The sequence below is a fragment of the Sphaerodactylus townsendi genome, linkage group LG05 (genome assembly GCF_021028975.2).
Source record: "Sphaerodactylus townsendi isolate TG3544 linkage group LG05, MPM_Stown_v2.3, whole genome shotgun sequence".
NCBI classification, from domain to species: Eukaryota; Metazoa; Chordata; class Lepidosauria; order Squamata; family Sphaerodactylidae; genus Sphaerodactylus; species Sphaerodactylus townsendi.
In genome coordinates, this window is record NC_059429.1 from 15,015,102 (window position 1) to 15,032,437 (window position 17,336).

General features: G+C 49.1%; 1 protein-coding gene across 4 annotated transcripts in view; it reads left to right on the plus strand.

The window, feature by feature from the left end:
- The window catches only part of LOC125433582 (yjeF N-terminal domain-containing 3-like), a 43,448-nt gene that overhangs the window by 14,538 nt on the left and 11,574 nt on the right, over positions 1-17,336 (plus strand). For 2 of the 4 annotated variants that reach the window (XM_048498210.1, XM_048498211.1), the window contains exons 2-3: positions 2,180-2,288; positions 10,898-11,008. In XM_048498210.1, the coding sequence (XP_048354167.1) occupies positions 2,180-2,288; positions 10,898-11,008 (220 nt within the window). The remainder of the gene's footprint in view (positions 1-2,179; positions 2,289-10,897; positions 11,009-17,336) is intronic. The other 2 variants (XM_048498212.1, XM_048498213.1) reach the window with 2 other exon arrangements.

Below are 17,336 nucleotides of genomic sequence, written 5' to 3' on the forward strand. Positions count from 1 at the left end.
CTCTCCAGATGTTCATGAATTACAATTCCCATCAGCCCCTGTCAGCATGGCCCGCATGGCCAATTGGCCACGCTGCCAGGGGCTGATGGGAATTGTAGTTCACGAACATCTGGAGAGCCACAGGTTGCAGCCCCCTGGGCTAGCTGCTCAGGCTCAGCCAGTCATCCGTAATGTGGAAGGCATATCTTACAGGACTGTTGTAAGAATATGTGGCAAAGCATTTTGATTACCAAAACCGCTATTTAAACACTATGTATTAACGGCGAAACGTTTAGCAACTGAAGTTATATTGGTATTCAATTTTTGCTTTTTGGAATATTAACCTCAAGGCCTACTTAAGGTTGGGGGATTTTTTTCCTTGCTTGAGTCTTGCAGGCTAATTATAGGCTGTGTCATCTTTGCCAAATTCAGTGTTCATGCTTAAAGCCCAGACAATTATTTCTCCCTAACTAAGAATATGAGCAATATTTTTCAAATCATTTTTTAAAAATAAAACTGAATTGTGAGAATACCTGTCACGCTTTTATCCTGCGTGGTTGTTCTGATGCTCTCAACAACCTTCATAGGTTCAGCTGGTAAAGACTGGCTTGAATAAAGAGTCACTCCCACAGGCTCACAGAAGACTCCAACGTTGGTCTCCCCAGCCCTTCTTCTGGGCCAGGGGTCTGTAACCTGCGGCTCTCCAGATGTTCATGGACTACAATTCCCACCAGCCCCCGCCAATTGGCCATGGTGACAATTCCTAGTGTAGGAATCGAAGGGGACTGCTTTCCTGAGTTTTGCTTCCAGGATCTTATATCCAGTGGTATACTGCCTTGTAACAATGGAGGTTGAGGTATATCTTCTATGGTAGGGATCCCTAACTTGTTTTGAGGCTGTGAGCACCTTTGTACTTCTGACCAACTGCGGGAGGTGCAGCCACAAAATGGCTGCCACACTTTATTTATTTTATTTATTCGATTTGATAAACCACCCTACCCCCGAAGGGCTCAGGGCGGTGCACAGCAAAACAACAACAAACGCAGTAAAAACAAATCGAATAATCCCAGTTAAAAATAGTACAAAACCTTAAAACTATAGGAGCAGTAACCTTCAATAAATAGTTTAGCAAGAGACATCTGGCATCGCACTCCAGTGATCAAACCCTGGGAGGGGGATGGCAGATGGTCAAATATACAGCCAGTGCACAGGGCAATGAGGGGGGCGGGCTCAGCAGCCCCCCCCCCCAAAAGCCCGGTGGAACAGCACTGTTTTACAGGCTCTGTGGAACTCTCCAAGGTCCTGCAGGGCCCTAACTGCTGGAGGAAGGGCGTTCCACCAGGCAGGGGCCAGGACAGTAAAGGCCCTGGCCCGCGTAGAGGCCAGCCGCATCATAGAGGGACAGGGGGCCACCAGCAAATTCGCCTCCGCTGAGCAGAGGACACGACTTGGGACGTATGGGGTGAGACGGTCCCGTAGGTATGAGGGCCCCAAGCCGCAAAGGGCCTTAAAGGTCAAAACCAACACCTTGAAGACAATCCGGAACTCCACTGGGAGCCAGTGCAGACGGCACAACTTTACATTCAAAAAATACAGTGAAACTGCATGTGCTGTGGTGGTCGTAACTGTTGTGAAAGCAACATTTTCAAAAATCCTGCACAGCCAATTGAGTCTCTAGTGCAGGGGTCTGCAACCTGTGGTTCTCCAGATGTTCATGGACTACAATTCCCATGCCGGCCAATTGGCCATGCTGGCAGGGGCTGATGGGAATTGTAGTCCATGAACATCTGGAGAGCCACAGGTTGAAGACCCCTGCATCTAGTGGCTCATCAGAAACCTTGCTGAGTAAAAGTCGTACTTGCCCACTTTCCTGGGCAGCAGGAAAGGTCCTGGCAGGAGCCATGGTGCCTGTTGGTGACATCTGGTTTAGGGACATCTAGGACTGTGTATCAGCTGTGGATTTTTCCATTTTGCTTCTGGATACCTGCCAGCTGGGTGGTGAAGATAATGACCATCCCTTTCTTCCAGTATTAAAGGTAGACTGCTCCTGCCCTTGGAGGTCTAGGTTATCAAAAGTGGTGGTCACCTTTAGATCCCGCGAATGTTCTAATTTGGGTGATATTTGGAACAGTTTGATGCCCCCCTTCCCTATTATTCTGCATGACCATCCCTCCTCTCTTCCCGCACCCATGCATTACAGCAGGGAAGAAGCAGAAGCCATTGAGAAAGAACTCCTGGAAGAATTCAGATTTGGGCAGCAACAGCTGATTGAGATCTGGGGCCACGCATGCGCCATGGCGGTTGCCAAGGTAAGTCTGCAACGGCTAGGGGTGATGGGAGGGTCGAGTGGAGCTCCTGGAATGCAGAGCAGTGGATCCCGTCTCAGTCCAATAATAATTTGCACCTAATGGCTTACTAACATCTGTCTAAAGTGACACAATCCCTCAGGTTATGAAAGGTATTGATCTCATATCCTCTATACAGGGCAGGGGTCTGCAACCCGCAGCTCTTTCAGCCTTATACTGCAGCTCCGTGTGGCCTAGAGGTCAGAGGGTAGCGTGGGCGTGTCCCTCCAGCCCTCCAGAGCAGCACTGGAAAGAAAGGGGAGTGGAGGGGCCGAACCGGAGGCGGCTCCGTGCATGAGGGTGCCGCTTTTCACATCCCCTCCACTCACCTCTCCTTCCAACACTGCGCTGGAGGTCGGAGGGTAGCATGGGCATGTCCCTTCAGAGCAGCCGCCATCCCCCCTCTGCCATTCCCGCAGCCACCCCCCCCCCTGCCCAGTGGTGGGATCCAAACATTTTAGTAACAGGTTCCCCTGCCAGCCTTCCCTCAGCAAAGGGGGCAGAGGTGTACCTAGGCAAACCTGAGCCCTGGGCAAAACCTGAGTTGGATGCCCCCCACCACGACCCCCCCCAATTTTTTTGCACCAGGTCATTTCTAAATCATCATCACATTATAGAAAATGCCCCAACTCACAAATCTGAACACAGCAATGGTGAAACACACAGGTTCTTTGACAGAGACTGGTGAGATAAAAGGTACGAAAGGCTGAGAATCAATGAATTGCAGTACCTGAAAGGGATTAACCCAGTTCAGGGAGTTACATTATTAGTCGCAATTGCTATATGAAACCTTCACGTTCAAAGGCAGTACGCCTCTCGGGGAGGCGAGGGCGTGGAGATGGAAAAGCGGACCCAATTAGTAACCCCCTCTCAGGACACACAAATAATTAGTAACCCACTCTCGGGAACTGGTGAGAACCTGCTGGATCCCACCTCTGCCCCCGCCCCACGGAGCAGGCGACTGCCTGCTCCATCAGGCAGAGGGGGTTTCCCTGCCTGGCACCTGCGCCTTCCAGCGCTGGAGGGAAATGCGAGTGGAGGAGCCGAACCGGAGGCAGCTCTGTGCTGAACCGCCTCTCCGGCTCGGTAGATCTTCGGGGCAGTGGAAAACAGGTCCAAGTGGCTCTTTGGGTGGTAAAGGTTGCCAACCCGTGATATAGAGGAAATTACATATCTAATAATGAATGAAATCAGGGACCCTCATGGGTTGAACGCTTAAACACCTATCATAATATGATGTACAGAGAATGTATAACAGTTTCCCTTACCCAAGCGTAGAAATGAATATCCCATCAGTCTTAGTGCAGTCTTCTCATATTTATACAGTGAATTTCACACATGAGCAAATCTCAAATAAAAAATTCATCATATGCAGTTTTGTTCTCTGATTGAATCGTGCAACCATTTCTTTTCTTCAAACAAACAACAGTAAACTTAACAGAGGTGAAAATGCTACCATTTGCGCATGTGTTAAGTTTGCTGTATAAACATGAGCTGAGAAAATGGCCCCGTTTGGATTGCCAGCATGATGCCGGCAGGGGATGATGGGAACTGTAGTCCATAACATCTGGAGGGCTGCGAGTTTGACGCCTATGACCTAGCACATAGCTAGGGGGTAAAGAATAACCGGGGAAAGCAATGGCAAACTACCCCACAAAAACGGCTTGCCCATGAAATCACTGCTTGCAGTGGTACCCCAGGGTCGGACACGACTGAAGGGGAAACTTTACCTTTACTCTGTGACATCATATCCTGCTGAGCTCCCAACTCTCCCCAAACCCTGCTCTTCCTGGGCTCAGCCTGAGAGTTGTCAAGCTTTTTGACCGGGAAATCTCCCAGAAGTACAGCTCATCTCCGGATCACCGAAATCAGTTTCCCCAGAGAGAATGGATGCTTTAGAGGGCCGTGGGCTGGGTGACCTTGTACCCCACGGAGGTCCGTCCTCCCCAGGCTCCATCCCCAATTCTCCAGGAGTTTCCGAACCTGAATTGGGCAACCCTACCCCTCATTCCACAGTGGTGGCCGGGGGATGTACATGGCAATCATACTCCACCCCCCCTCCAAATCTCCAGCCATTTCCCAACTCAGAGTTGGCAACCAGAGGCCTGCCTTTGCTTCATGTCGGGCTGCTCTGTTGTTTAAGGAGAGTCATTTGTTTTTCTCCTGCCCGACCTGAGGGCAACAGTCCAACCACCTTTGGCAATCCCCCATGCCTCTGGAATGTGGTAGCCACCCGTGGGCCTCCAGCACGCCCGACAATGCGCTCCTGGAACGGTAGCGCCTGTCAGCGGTTTCCTTTGGATGTTTAACAGAGGGCCTGGCCTTCGCCAGGCTTTCCCCCCTAAGCCTGTTAGTTTTGGACGGCGCCAGCACCTGCTTAATGGCTTCATCTGGATTTTAATTGCTTGCAGGCCGGGCCGGGCTACTCCGCAGGAACATGACCCCGAGGAAATGCCGAGAAGTTTTCAAAGTCCGGCACTGTACAGTTATGGAGAAGTGGGAATACTTTCCTTCTCTCCCCGACATGTATTTATAAAAGAAAACACCCAAATGGAGTTACCAAGCGTCTTTTAGTAACACATTTGGTCTTTCTGCCCTGTCAGTTATTTTGTTGAATAAACCATGGGGTGTTTTTTTTTTTAAGTTTGGGGAGGGCTTATTTATTTATTGACCTCATTCCTGATAAGCAGTGTCCCTATATAATTTTTTTTAAATGTATTTTTATCCTGCTCGTCTCCCAAGCCGGGTCTTGAAATGGTTTACACTGGGGTGTCCAACTCTGGCCCTCCAGATGTTCATGGACTATGATTCCCCTCAGCTCCTGTCAGCATGTTCAGAGGTGGGATCCAGCAGGTTCTCACCAGTTCCCGAGAGTGGGTTACTAATTATTTTGTGTGCCAAGAGGGGGCTACTAACTGGTTCTGCTTTTCCGTTAGAAATTCCATTAGGTCCAAAAATCATAAAGTCCTGTTGTTTCCTATGCGGCTGGTTAGCGAAGGTAGAAAATGGGAGATAATTCTCCCTGTTGGGCTGTTTTAAAAACAGGTTTTAGTAATATGGTAAAGTTCCTTGTTTAAGGAAAGTATCCTTCTTTTGATTTCTAGAAGCAAAAGTAAGTATTTGAAAGTCTTAAGTATTTGACAGGCAGTCAATGAGAAGAGAAGTAGTTGTTTCTGTTGGCAGTAGACGATAGGACTTGCTATAATGAGTTTAAATTATGGACAGAAAGATACCAGCTGGAAATTCTGAACTTTTTTTTACAGTAAGAGTTTTTTACAGTAACAGAGAAATTATTAATGCCCCGCCCCCGGAATGCCCGGCCACGCCACCGTCGTGCCCTGCCCAGCCCCATTGGCGCTACGCCACTGTTTGAATCCCACCACCATGGGAACCTGTTACTAAAATTTTTGGATCCCACCACTGAGCATGTTCAATTGGCCACGCTGGCAGGGCTGATGGGAATCATAGTGTATGAACATCTGGAGGGCCATGGACGGACACCCCTGGTTTAGACACAAAAACACAACATACAAACTCTGCCATTAAACATAACCTTGGTGATGCCCCCCCCCCCCAATTATGGGCTCTTGCTGGGGCCTGCAGTCATGGGCAGACTTTTTAAGTGACCCACTACACAGGAGGACAGATCAACTTGTCTCAGATGGTCCCTGGAAACTCAAATTCCACAACCTGAACCAAGGAAATCCAAGAGAGTGGCCAACCTCTAGATGAGATCTCCTGGAATTATACCCTCATCTCCAAGCAGAGATCAGTCCCCCTGATGGCTCCAAATGGCTGCTCTGGAGAAGGGGGCTAGATGGGTTTTGGACTCTTTAGCAGAGCTCTCTAAGGCAATTTACGCAATAAAAACTATAGTCTGTGTGCTGTGCTGAAACAAATGTACGCAGAGCATCTTTTATCTATGCAAACTATTATGCACTTTTTCTGTGTTTAGGAATTACATTTCTAAATGTAATTTAGAGCAGCAGTGGCGTAGGAGGTTAAGAGCTCATGTATCTAATCTGGAGGAACCGGGTTTGATTTCCAGCTCTGCCGCCTGAGCGGTGGAGGCTTATCTGGGGAATTCAGATTAGCCTGTGCACTCCCACACACGCCAGCTGGGTGACCTTGGGCTAGTCACAGCTTCTCGGAGCTCTCTCAGCCCCACCCACCTCACAGGGTGTTTGTTGTGAGGGGGGAAGGGCAAGGAGATTGTCAGCTCCTTTGAGTCTCCAGCAGGAGAGAAAGGGGGGATATAAATCCAAACTCTTCTTCTCTTCTTCTTCTAAATAGGATAAGGTAGAGATAGGTCTCTAATCTAGTCTAACTAGAATGGATGGAGATTCACAATCCTTGTTCTGCTCTCATGGGTCCAAAATGGCGAAGAGAGAGTCTGGGTGGAGGGTGTTGGAATAACTACTCCTGGTGCACGGGTGGCTGAGAGCACAGCAGAAGCCTGACCTCGTGTGCGTGCGCGTGAAGGATCCCATGTGCGTACAAGCTTGCACAAAAGAAAGTCCGAGTCAGTTGTAGTTTCTATTCTAATGAAAAAAGTATTTATTAGTGAACTCCATTCTGGATAGAAAGGTAGGTAAATAGGTTCACTAATCTATCCTAATCTAGATGGATGGTGACGGATGCACGGAGCACCCATCCTTCCTCTAGGCATGGTGAAAGTAAGATGGAGAGGTCTCGAGAAGAAGCCGGAAGGAAGGAAGTCCCTAAGAGTATCAGTCTAACATCAAAGGGATAGAACCAGCATGATAATTCCTAGGTCCCTATCTAGTCACTGGCTATCTAGTAAAACCCCCTCTGTAGGTTGAGGCAGGAAACAGCGTAAAGTCATTCTCTTCCAGCAGAGGGAAGGTGTGAAAAGCAGGAAGGATTTTTTTCCCCTGGGAGTAGCGATCTACACATCAAAAGGATAGTGTCAGAGCAGTAGAGAAAGGGTGCCCAGTGTCTTGACCCTCCATCTCCCTGACCCTCTAGTCAAGTTCCCCTCTGAAGTCTGAGGTTAAGAGACATTGCAAAGTCCTTCAATCCCAAAAGGCATTACCTTTTCCCCCTCCCTTCCCCAAACCCTGCTCTCCCCAGCCTACAGCCACAGATCTACAGGAATTTCCCAACCTGGAGATGGCAATCCTAAAAGATGTCTCTTCCCAAACTAAATGTTCCGGTTGTATGAATCCAACGTCTATTCTGCACAAGTCCCTGAAAACGTTTGCAAAAATTGGAAAATGTTTTCGATCCCTTCTGTTTGTTCACACTCATGCTCTTGGAATGATTCCTGGTTGCCATTTTCTGTTTTATCTATTTAAAAAAAATTCTCTGTGGAATCGATGCTTTGATGCTTCAATGCCTCACGCTGCGATTCTCCGTAGTTCGTGTAATCAAAGGCCCCTTCCGCACCCGCAAAATAATGCGTTTTCAAACCACTTTCACAACTGTTTGCAAGTGGATTTTGCTATTCCGCACAGCTTCAAAGAGCATTGAAAGCAGTTTGAAAGTGCATTATTCTGCATGTGCGGAATGAGTCAAAGGGTCAAAGATTTAACCCCACAATTAAAAAAAACAAACCCCAAAATGATGGAAATAATCAGGTGAAAAGGAATGGAGTGAATGCAGAGAAGTGAAAATGGCCCCAAGGAGGAAGATGGCAGAGAGGCATGGAAAATGTGTTAAATAGATCACACAGCCCTGAAAACGGTTTGAAAACATTTCAGGCTAAATAATCATTATAAAACAGCATGCATTCTAAAATGTTTTGAGGCTGCAGATAAAGCGTCTTGGGGTAAAAATGATGCAGAACTCCACAGAGGAAATGTTTTTGGTTGTGTGGAAAGGGCCAAAGTAACACAGAGACAACTGTTCTTTAACAAGCAAAAGGATTGCCTGGAACGGGGTCTGCTTTTGATCCTCCTTAGTTGCAACTGATGGACATGAAGGCAGATTCCTCCAGAGAGGAGGGGGTGGGTTGGGTCTATGTACATTTGATGCTGCTACCCAAGATATTGCAATGACATTTTGTTTTCACACACTAGAAAGGAGCAAGAGTCTAGTAGCACCTTATCTGGGGAATTCAGATTAGCCTGTACACTCCCACACATGCCAGCTGGGTGATCTTGGGCTAGTCACAAGTTCTCGGAGCTCTCTCAGCCCCACCTACCTCACAGGGTGTTTGTTGTGAGGGGGGAAGGGCAAGGAGATTGTAAGCCCCTTTGAGTCTCCTGCAGGAGAGAAAGGGGGGATATAAATCCAAACTCCTCCTTTTCTTCTTCTTCTTCTTCTTCGTCTTCTTCTTCTTCTTCTTCTTCTTCTTCTTCTTCTTCTTCTTCTTCTTCTTCTTCTTCTTCTTCAAAACTAACAAAATTTCTGGAAGGGTAGGAGCTTTCATGACTCACTTCTTCAGATACAGCTAGAATGTGAGTCCATCTGTCCTTAAGTAGAGAGGAGTGAATTCAGACACTCCATGGCAATAGCACGTAAATGTCAATAGCAGGTAAATGACAATAGCAGGCATGATATCCAGAGGGATGGTAGGCGTGGAGAAATCAGCATCTGTCATGAGAAAGGAATCCTCCGTCTCTATTCAAGTTCAGGATAATGCAGCGTCCTGAGCTTCATTATCAGTTGTAATTCAGCAGTCTCTTTCTAAGCTCCCTCTGAAATCCCCTTGCAAGAGAACCGCCACTGTGAAGTCAGCTACTGAACATTCTGGAAAGTTAAAACTTTCCCCTACTATTTGTGAATGCTGTGCAGTGGCATATCTACCTATGGATAAGGGGTACCCCTTGTCCCTGGGCGCCACTCTTCTGGTCACATGGGGGGGGTGCAAAATCGGCCCCCCACGTGACCAGGATGTCCTGCTGCCTCGTCATTTTCATGTGCTTCGATCGTCCGTGTTGGTTGAGGCACGCAAAAATGGCGAGAAAGCAGGACTTCCTGCTGCCTCCAAGCACCCTCAACCCCACCCTAGACTCCCCCCTCCTTTCCCCTCCTGCCGGCTGGGCTCCCAGCTGGCAGCCTGCAGTGTCTTCTGACCTCCCCTCCGGGCAGGCCAGAAGAGACTACAGTCCCAGCCTCGGAGACCTGCTTTTATAAGCACTGAGGCCGGGGGTGGAGCTTGGGGAGTCAATGTAGATGTAGACCGGTTTTGAATGTTGAAATTGCTCCGTGACTTATCCGGGGAGCATACTTGCTGTGGGGCTTCTCACCCTGCTTGTAGTTCCCCATTGCTGCCCGGCTCTTTCATTCTCCCGAATCAGGGCCGGTGAGGGAAGCCCCCGAATGGTTTCCCACAAGCCCGGGACTTTCCCATAAGCACCGCTTAAGCACAGCAAGCTTTTACACAGTCTATTTCACGCATGCACAGGCAGCCTCCGTTTCCTGCATTCAGATTAGCTGAATCTTTCCCCATTCACCCCGCTCACTTTCACTAATTTAGCTTTAAATGACTCCGAACACAAAACAGGCACTGAGAATTGGAACCCTCACCCCCCCATCTAACATCCTTGCATGTGCGACTTGGATTACCGTCCTCCACTCCCTCTCCATCTAAAATCTAAATCTAAAATCCTTGCGTGTGCAAGAGAATCGCTGCCCTCCCATTTGCGGCGCCTGCACATGCTGCTTTTCCGCACAAGGTTTCTCCCTCCTTTCTAAAAACCAAGTTTTCTCCCTTCATTTTTTTCACTGCAGGGGGTGGGGGGGAGGGTGCCAATTCTCAGCGCCTGTCCATTGGTAGGGTGGGGCAGAGAGGCAAGGCGGGAAAACTGGTTCTGGTTCTGCTACGGTAAGGTGACCAGATTGTCACCTTTGTAAACTGGGACCCGGGCGGGCGGGCGGGCGGCCGCGTGCATGTGCGCACAGCCTTAGGAGCGCACTGCCTTCTGGGGTGCTCCCGTTTCCCACGCGAAACGGGAGCACCCCAGAAGGCAGTGCGCCTCCTGCGTCAAGGTGGCGCAGGAGGGCTGCCGCGACTGTTCCTTCTGGGGCACTCCCCTGCGCGCAGCCTTCAAAAAAATCGTGTTTTGTTCAAAACTCCGCAGGACGCAGGACAAATTAGAGCGAGAGTGAGACTGTCCCGCCAAAAGCGGGACGTCTGGTCACCATATGCTACGGAGGAGTTTTGCATGGCAGCGGCAGCCTCTGGAGCAACAAGGGGGCATTTCAAAAGAACCTCAACCTTCAAAAGAACCTCAACCCTCATGGAACAACCTCAAAATTCGCAGAGCAAAGCCAACGACGCGGGGCGGCTCCAGAGCAGAAACCTGGCAGCCTCGCTGCAGCACTGGGCACAGTGCAAAACTCCCGATTGCATCGGGACATTCCCTGTGCCAACAGAGGAGCAATTTCGGCATGCAAAATCAGCCACAGATTGCTGAAATGCACCATCCAAATTTACAAATATCAAGGCAAAAATCTGGTCTCTGCATTGTTGCTGGTTCCTCTTTGAATACTACTTCCCCACCCCTGCTTTTTATATCTGGTTTATGATGCCTTTTTCCTGCTCTTTGCAGCTGGGTTATGATGCCTTTTCCCTCCTTTCTCACGCAGTTGGTCTTCTTCTGCAGGTTTTTCCTCTGCATTCTCTGGTGAAGAAGCAGCCAACGCTGTTGGTGGTCTGTGGCTGTGAACAGAATGGGGCAATCGGCTTGGCCTGTGCGAGGCATCTGCGTGTATTTGTAGGTATCCACCACCCAGCTGCGTGAATTTCTTCCAAAATGCCTTCAGGATGGCCCTCCCTGTGGCGGGTTGTTCCACTTTCCAAGGGTGACAAAACCTGCCAGCTTTCTTCATTTTCCAACTCTCACACCCATACATATTGATGGGAAATCTTGATAACCAGCGACACATTCTTATACTCACACGGATCTTTCCTAGCTCCTCTATGGCTGACCTTTTCCAGTCTTCGCTCTCTTTCTCTGATTTCTAATCTGGAGGAACTGTTTGATTCCCTCGGCTCTCACGCTTTGAGCTGTGGGAGGGGCTTATCTTGGGAATTCAGGATTAGCCTGTGCACCCCAACAACACAAAGCAGCCGGGTGACCTTTGGGCTAGTCATCACAGCCGGAGCCTCTCTCAGGCTCCCACCTATCTCACAGGGTGTCAAGGTGAGGGGAAGGGCAAGGAGATTGTAAGCCCCTTTGAGTCTCCTGCAGGAGAGAAAGGAGGGATATAAATCCAAACTCCTCCTCCTCCCTCCCTCCTCTCCCTCTCTTTTTTTTTCTTCTTCTTTTCTTCTTCTTTCTTCTCCTCCTCCTCCTCCTCCCTCCCTCCCTCCCTCCTCCTCCTCCTCCTCCTCCTTCTTCTTGGTTGGCAGTCTTTGGTTTTGATGATGGAGCCAAGGAATAGAAATAGAATTCCTGTGGCAAGGAGAATGGCATGGGATGTTTGTGTGTGTGTGTGTGTGTGTGTGTGTGTGTGTGTGTGTGTGTGTGTGTGTGTGTGTGTGTGTAAACTTTGACCCTCTCTTCACCTGCCTGTTTATTTCTCACTGGACAAGCCGCTCCATCACTGCTTTGACTCCTACCAGGGGAGAAAATCCAGGTACTTGTGCATTCTCCTGACCAGCGAGAAAGGGGTGTGTGTGTGTGGCTTTTTCAGGAAGAAACCAAAATGGAAAGAGAAGGTTCAAGTTTCCCCTCTCTCCCTGCCTTTAATAAATAAATAAAAAAGAAAGAAGGTCCAAGCTTTCCCTCTCTCCCTGCCTTTAATAAAGCAACCCAGGACAGCTACATTTGTAAAAGGGAAAAAAAACGTTTAAATTAAATCACAGAAGATATTCGCTAACTGATGCAGTAATACCCTAAAGACCTAAACAACAGAGCAAAAAAGCAGGAAGCAAAGAACAACACAGGGCCATTTGTCTAGTCTTTCCTGAGAGGGCTTTTTGTTTAGTCTTCCCTGTGGAGCAGGGGAAAAGGTTGCTCTTTGCCCTTTCTCACAAAGAGCAGAGATTATGGGATCTACTGCACAGTGAGCGGAGAAGGGGGGAAAGGCAGAGGCTGCACTTCATGGGGAAGGAAGGCTGGGCATTCTTCCTTGGTGGCCATCTGTGGGGTGCATTTTGAATACCCACTTCCTTCCCTTCCTCTTCCTTCCTTTCCTCTTCCTTCCTTCCTTCCTCTTCCCTCCTTCCTTCCTTCCTTCCCTTCCTCTCCTCTCCTTCCTTCCTTCCTTCCTTCCTTCCTTCCTTCCTTCCTTCCTTCCTTCCTTCCTTCCTTCCTTCCTTCCTTCCTCCCCCCCCCCCCCCGTAGGCCAGACCAAGCTAGGCTAGGGTAAGCAGTGCTGTCCTAGTCACTGGTCCTTTCGGGATCCAGCAGGCAGTGTGCCCTGGTGGTGCTGCTGCCGCAAGCAGGATGTGGTTGTCAGCACTGAACGCCCTCTGCCTTGAGGCATGCTTGCTACTTTCACTCAATCTGGCCGTAGCACCTAAGAGCTGTGTGCTGTCCCTGGATGACCACAGCTGGTAGCCTCCCATGGCTCCCCTGCCAGTCCCCCCCCACTGCAGCAGAGGAGCAGGAAGAGATGGGTTTAGACCAGCTCTCACAATCTCCATGGGGACTGGCCCCACGCCCGACCTCCACATGGAGTGGGGGAGCAGCAGGGATCCATTTGAGCCTGGCCCCAACCCAGGGGTGGAGTGAGGGGATCAAGGCTTCAGGGCATGTAATGCGTCTCTGTTCCCCTGCCACTACTCCTGGAATGCCCCTCTATACTCCTCCAAGCCCCTCCACACACCCCCAAGCCCCAGCGCGCACCCCGGGCATTGCACCCCCCAGTCCCATTGGTGCTACACCACTGCCCCCACCACCCTCCGATGGAAGTCGATTGCTCTGGAGCAGTGGTTCTCAGCCTTCCTAATGCCACGACCCTTTAACACAGTTCCTCATATAATGGTGACCCCCAATGGATAGAGGAGCGGTGTCTCAGTTCCTAAGACCATCAGAAATATGTGTTTTCCGATGGTCTTAGGTGACCCCTGTAAAGTGTTGCTGTTCTGGACTCCCCAAAGGGGTCGTGGACTCACAGGTTGAGTAGAACCCGCTGTTCTGAAGCTTCCTAGTTTTATTTTGTTGAGTTAGTCCCCGCCTCACTGCTAGTTTTCCTCTGCTGAGGTGGCGTTTGTGGGGGTGGGGTGCGGGGTGGAGGCAACAGTATAAAGCTAGAAGGATCGAGAGCAGAGGTGGGATCCAGCAGGTTCCCACAGGTTCCCGAGAGTAGGTTACTAATTCTTTATGTGTGCCGAGAGGGGGTTACTAAATTGGTGATTTTGCCACGTGATTTTTGCCTTAGTTACTTCTCCTCCCTCAGCAGCAGCAAGACAGAACTTCTGGAAGCGAGTTCAGCAGGAGGTGCACCGGGCGCATGGGCAGCCTGAGCCTCATGCGGCATTCGCTTCCCTGCCCATGATCATGAAGTGGCTGTGTCCTTGCCACAGCCCCCCCCCGGCCCCAGGAATGCCCTCCGCCTCGAATGCCCGGCCACACTCCTCCCATCATGCCCCGCTCCATCCCTTCTTAATAATATGCCACGCCACCACCGCTTTGAATCCCACCACCATGGGAACCTGTTACTAAAATTTGTGGATCCCACCACTGATTTCAGTCTGAGGTTGGCTGAGACCAGGCTTGGATCTTGCTCTAATCTGCAGGCTGCATCTTAGAGCTATGTCCAAGCTTGGCCTCAGCTGGGCTCCAATGGGACCTCGCTGTTCCCATCTCCACGTGGAGGTCAGGTGTGGCACACCCAATGTTCCCATGGAGATTGCTTCAACTGCAGCTCCCGAACCAAGTTCCCAACTAGAGCGCAGTTGGGGAGGGGCGGGACATGGCTCAAAACGGGCCCCCCAGAAGTGGCACTTGGGGCTGATGACTCCCCCCCCCCCTGCCCCCATAGATACACTACTGTCTGCAGCAGACTGTGCATGCCCCAATTCTGGAATTAATCTTAGAAGTTTGCCTTGTTAGACTTGAATGAAGTAGATGAGGAACGTGGTGCAAAAAAAATGGGAAGGAAGGCAGGCAGGAAGGAAATGCCCTTTGTTAGACTGCAATGAAGTTGGTGAGAAACACAGTGCAAAAAAAGACAGAAAAAAGGAAGAAAGACTGGAATGAAGTACGTGAGGAAGACCGTGCAAAAAGTGGAATGAAAGATAGACAACAACTGAACCAAATAGGAGAAATCCCTAGAGCAGTGGTGGCGAACCTATGGCACAGGTGCCAGAGGTGGCACTCAGAGCCCTCTATGTGGGCACACACAAACAGAGTGCCACCCCCCCACATATTTAGGCTGGGCCGGGCCACTGGGCTCGATTATTAGCATTAAACCTAAGACCTAGTTTTGGGGAAGCAGTAGGTAACCCTGTTCAGCTGTTAAACCCCACTGATTTCTCATGATCCCTTTATCTGGGGAGTAAACCGTTGCTGCTGCAGGGGGGCTGCCTTCTGGAATAAACTCTTCCTAGGTCGGGATTCAATTCGCTGGAAGCAGTTGCAACGCTGTTGCTTCCCCAAAAGCAAAGCTTCTCACTAACTACCAAGCTTACTCCTGAGTAACGCACACCTCGGAGCTAACTGTTTTTCTAAACTAAATACCTCAGTATTCCTGCTAAATTCGCTATGCTGGCACTTTGTGATAAATAAGTGGGTTTTGGGGTTGCAATTTGGGCACTCGGCCCTATGTTCACTATCACTGCCTTAGAGAATTTTCAAGGTTCTTTCCAGATAGTGGATTCGATAATTATCATTCCCCTGCCAACATGATGCTGGCAGGGGATGATGGGAACTGTAGTCCATAACATCTGGAGGGACGCGAGTTTGACACCTGTGCCCTAGAGTAACAAAAGTTTCCATTTTAAAATCAGGAAATGAGTGGGCTCCTGAGCTCAAGTGTGGAAGAGGGATGAGAGTGTTAAGACTGGGGTGACTCAGGTTCAAATCTCTGTGTTAGCCTAATACCTTCTGGATATCCTTGGCCCATTTGCGTCGCCTCAGCCTCCCCTTCCTTAAAAGGTTGTTGTGTCAATAAAGTTCACAATCACATCTGAACTGCTGAAGGAAAAAAGAATGGTACAAAAATGGGATGAGTCAGTGGGTCAGGACCGGAGCAAGGGGGAACCGCGCCCCCGCCCACCATGTCACGCCCTCGCACTTGTGCTGGCTCGGTGCGTCGTGCACCCCCGGCCCCCTGGGAGCTACGCCACTGCAGTGCGGCCAGTGGGGGGATTGGAATCTGTCTTGTTTGGCATGGGAAAAGGCATGCTTGGAATTCTTCTTCTGTTTAGAAGAAGAAGAAGAAGAGTTTGGATTTATATTCTCCTTCAGAGACCTCAAAGGGCTTATTAACTCTTTGTCTCTTCCCCCCCCTCACAACAAACACCCTGTGAGGTAGGTGGGCTGATGCCTCCGAGAAGCTGCAGACTAGCCCAAGGTCACCCAGCTGGTGGGAGTGTACGGCTAATCTGAATCCCCCAGATAAGCCTTCCACAGTCAGGCGCAGAGCTGGGAATCAAACCCGTTCCTCCAGATTAGATACACGAAGCTCTTAACTCCTCTACCACTGCTGCTCTTTTTGATTGTTAGCCAAGGTTTACTTGACTGCTAGCCAAGGTGATCTTCATCAGAGGTCATGTGTTCCTACATTCAGCACCTAGGTGGGCGATCTCCAGCACAGAAGCAGGACCTATTTAGTGGTGGTACTTGAGCTTTGAGCTTCATCCCCATCAGTGCTCACCTAACTGTATTTTTAGCCACCAGGCATGCTTGTTTTTATTTTCTCAAAACCTTACATTTCCTCTTCTTGATTTTAAGTTGCAGTTTTCCGGGTCCTTTTAAGGTTATTTTTGGACATTTAATGTCTCATCCAATTATATTTAATTACAGTTCACATTTCTCGCAGAGGCTCAAAGCAGATTATGCAGTTCATTTGGGGAATTTACGCAGATTGTGCAGTTTAATTAAGGCGTTCGTATGTCAGCGACCTGCTCCAGGCAATTTCCAAGTGAAAGCATTGCCAGTCCAAGTAGAAATGATACAAGGAAAAAACAAAAGACGGTATTATTCATGCCGGGAACTGGTTTAGCATGAGGGTTAGAGGTTTTTCGCAGTTAAAAACACAATGCAGTAAAAATAATACAATATATGCAAAGAATTCATGAAAAGCGGATTACAAAACTAAAGAATATGAAGACAACAGTACAATGCATTCAACAATGCCATAAATAGGATTAGAAAATTGGAGAACAATGCTGTAAAATTAGAAGCAAACAGGCAGTAAACAGTGCCTAACATTCCCATAGGTTTTAAAACTAAACCCCTATTGTCGGTTTCACGTAAGCTGAATCATTGGTAAAGAAGCTGGCCAGCGTCAGAGCTCCAGCAGCATTCTCCTGATCCCCTCTTCAGATCCTCTTGAGATGCTGTAGCCACAGATGCAGGCGAAACGTCAGAACAGAATGCTGCTAGAACACGGCCATACAGCCCGGAAACCACACAGCAGCCCAGTAAACCCCTATTCTTTTTTATAAAAATGGCTTCCTGAATACCCATTGTGCAGGCTGAGCAGCAGCCTGACCAGTCCAATTTGACTCCAACTCACCACTTAGCCGATTTAGGATTGGCAATCTCCAGGTGGTGGCTAGAGATAGCGAGGGATTACACCTGTTCTCCTGGCAAGAGAAGTCAGATCCCCTGGAGAAAATGGCCACTTTGGAAGGTGGACTCTATGCAGAGGTGGGATCCAGCCGGTTCTCACCAGTTCCCGAGAGTGGGTTACTAATTATTATGTGTGCCGAGGGATCCGCCTCGCTAGAAATCAATAGGTCCAAAAAAAATCATAAAGTCCTGTTGTTTCCTATGTGGCTGGTTAGCGAAGGTAGAAAACGGGATAATTCTCCCTGTTGGGCTGTTTTAAAAACATGTTTTAGAAATATGGTAAAGTTCCTTGTTTGAGGAAAGTATCCTTCTTTTGATTTCTAGAAACAACACTAACTACTTGAAAGTATTAAGT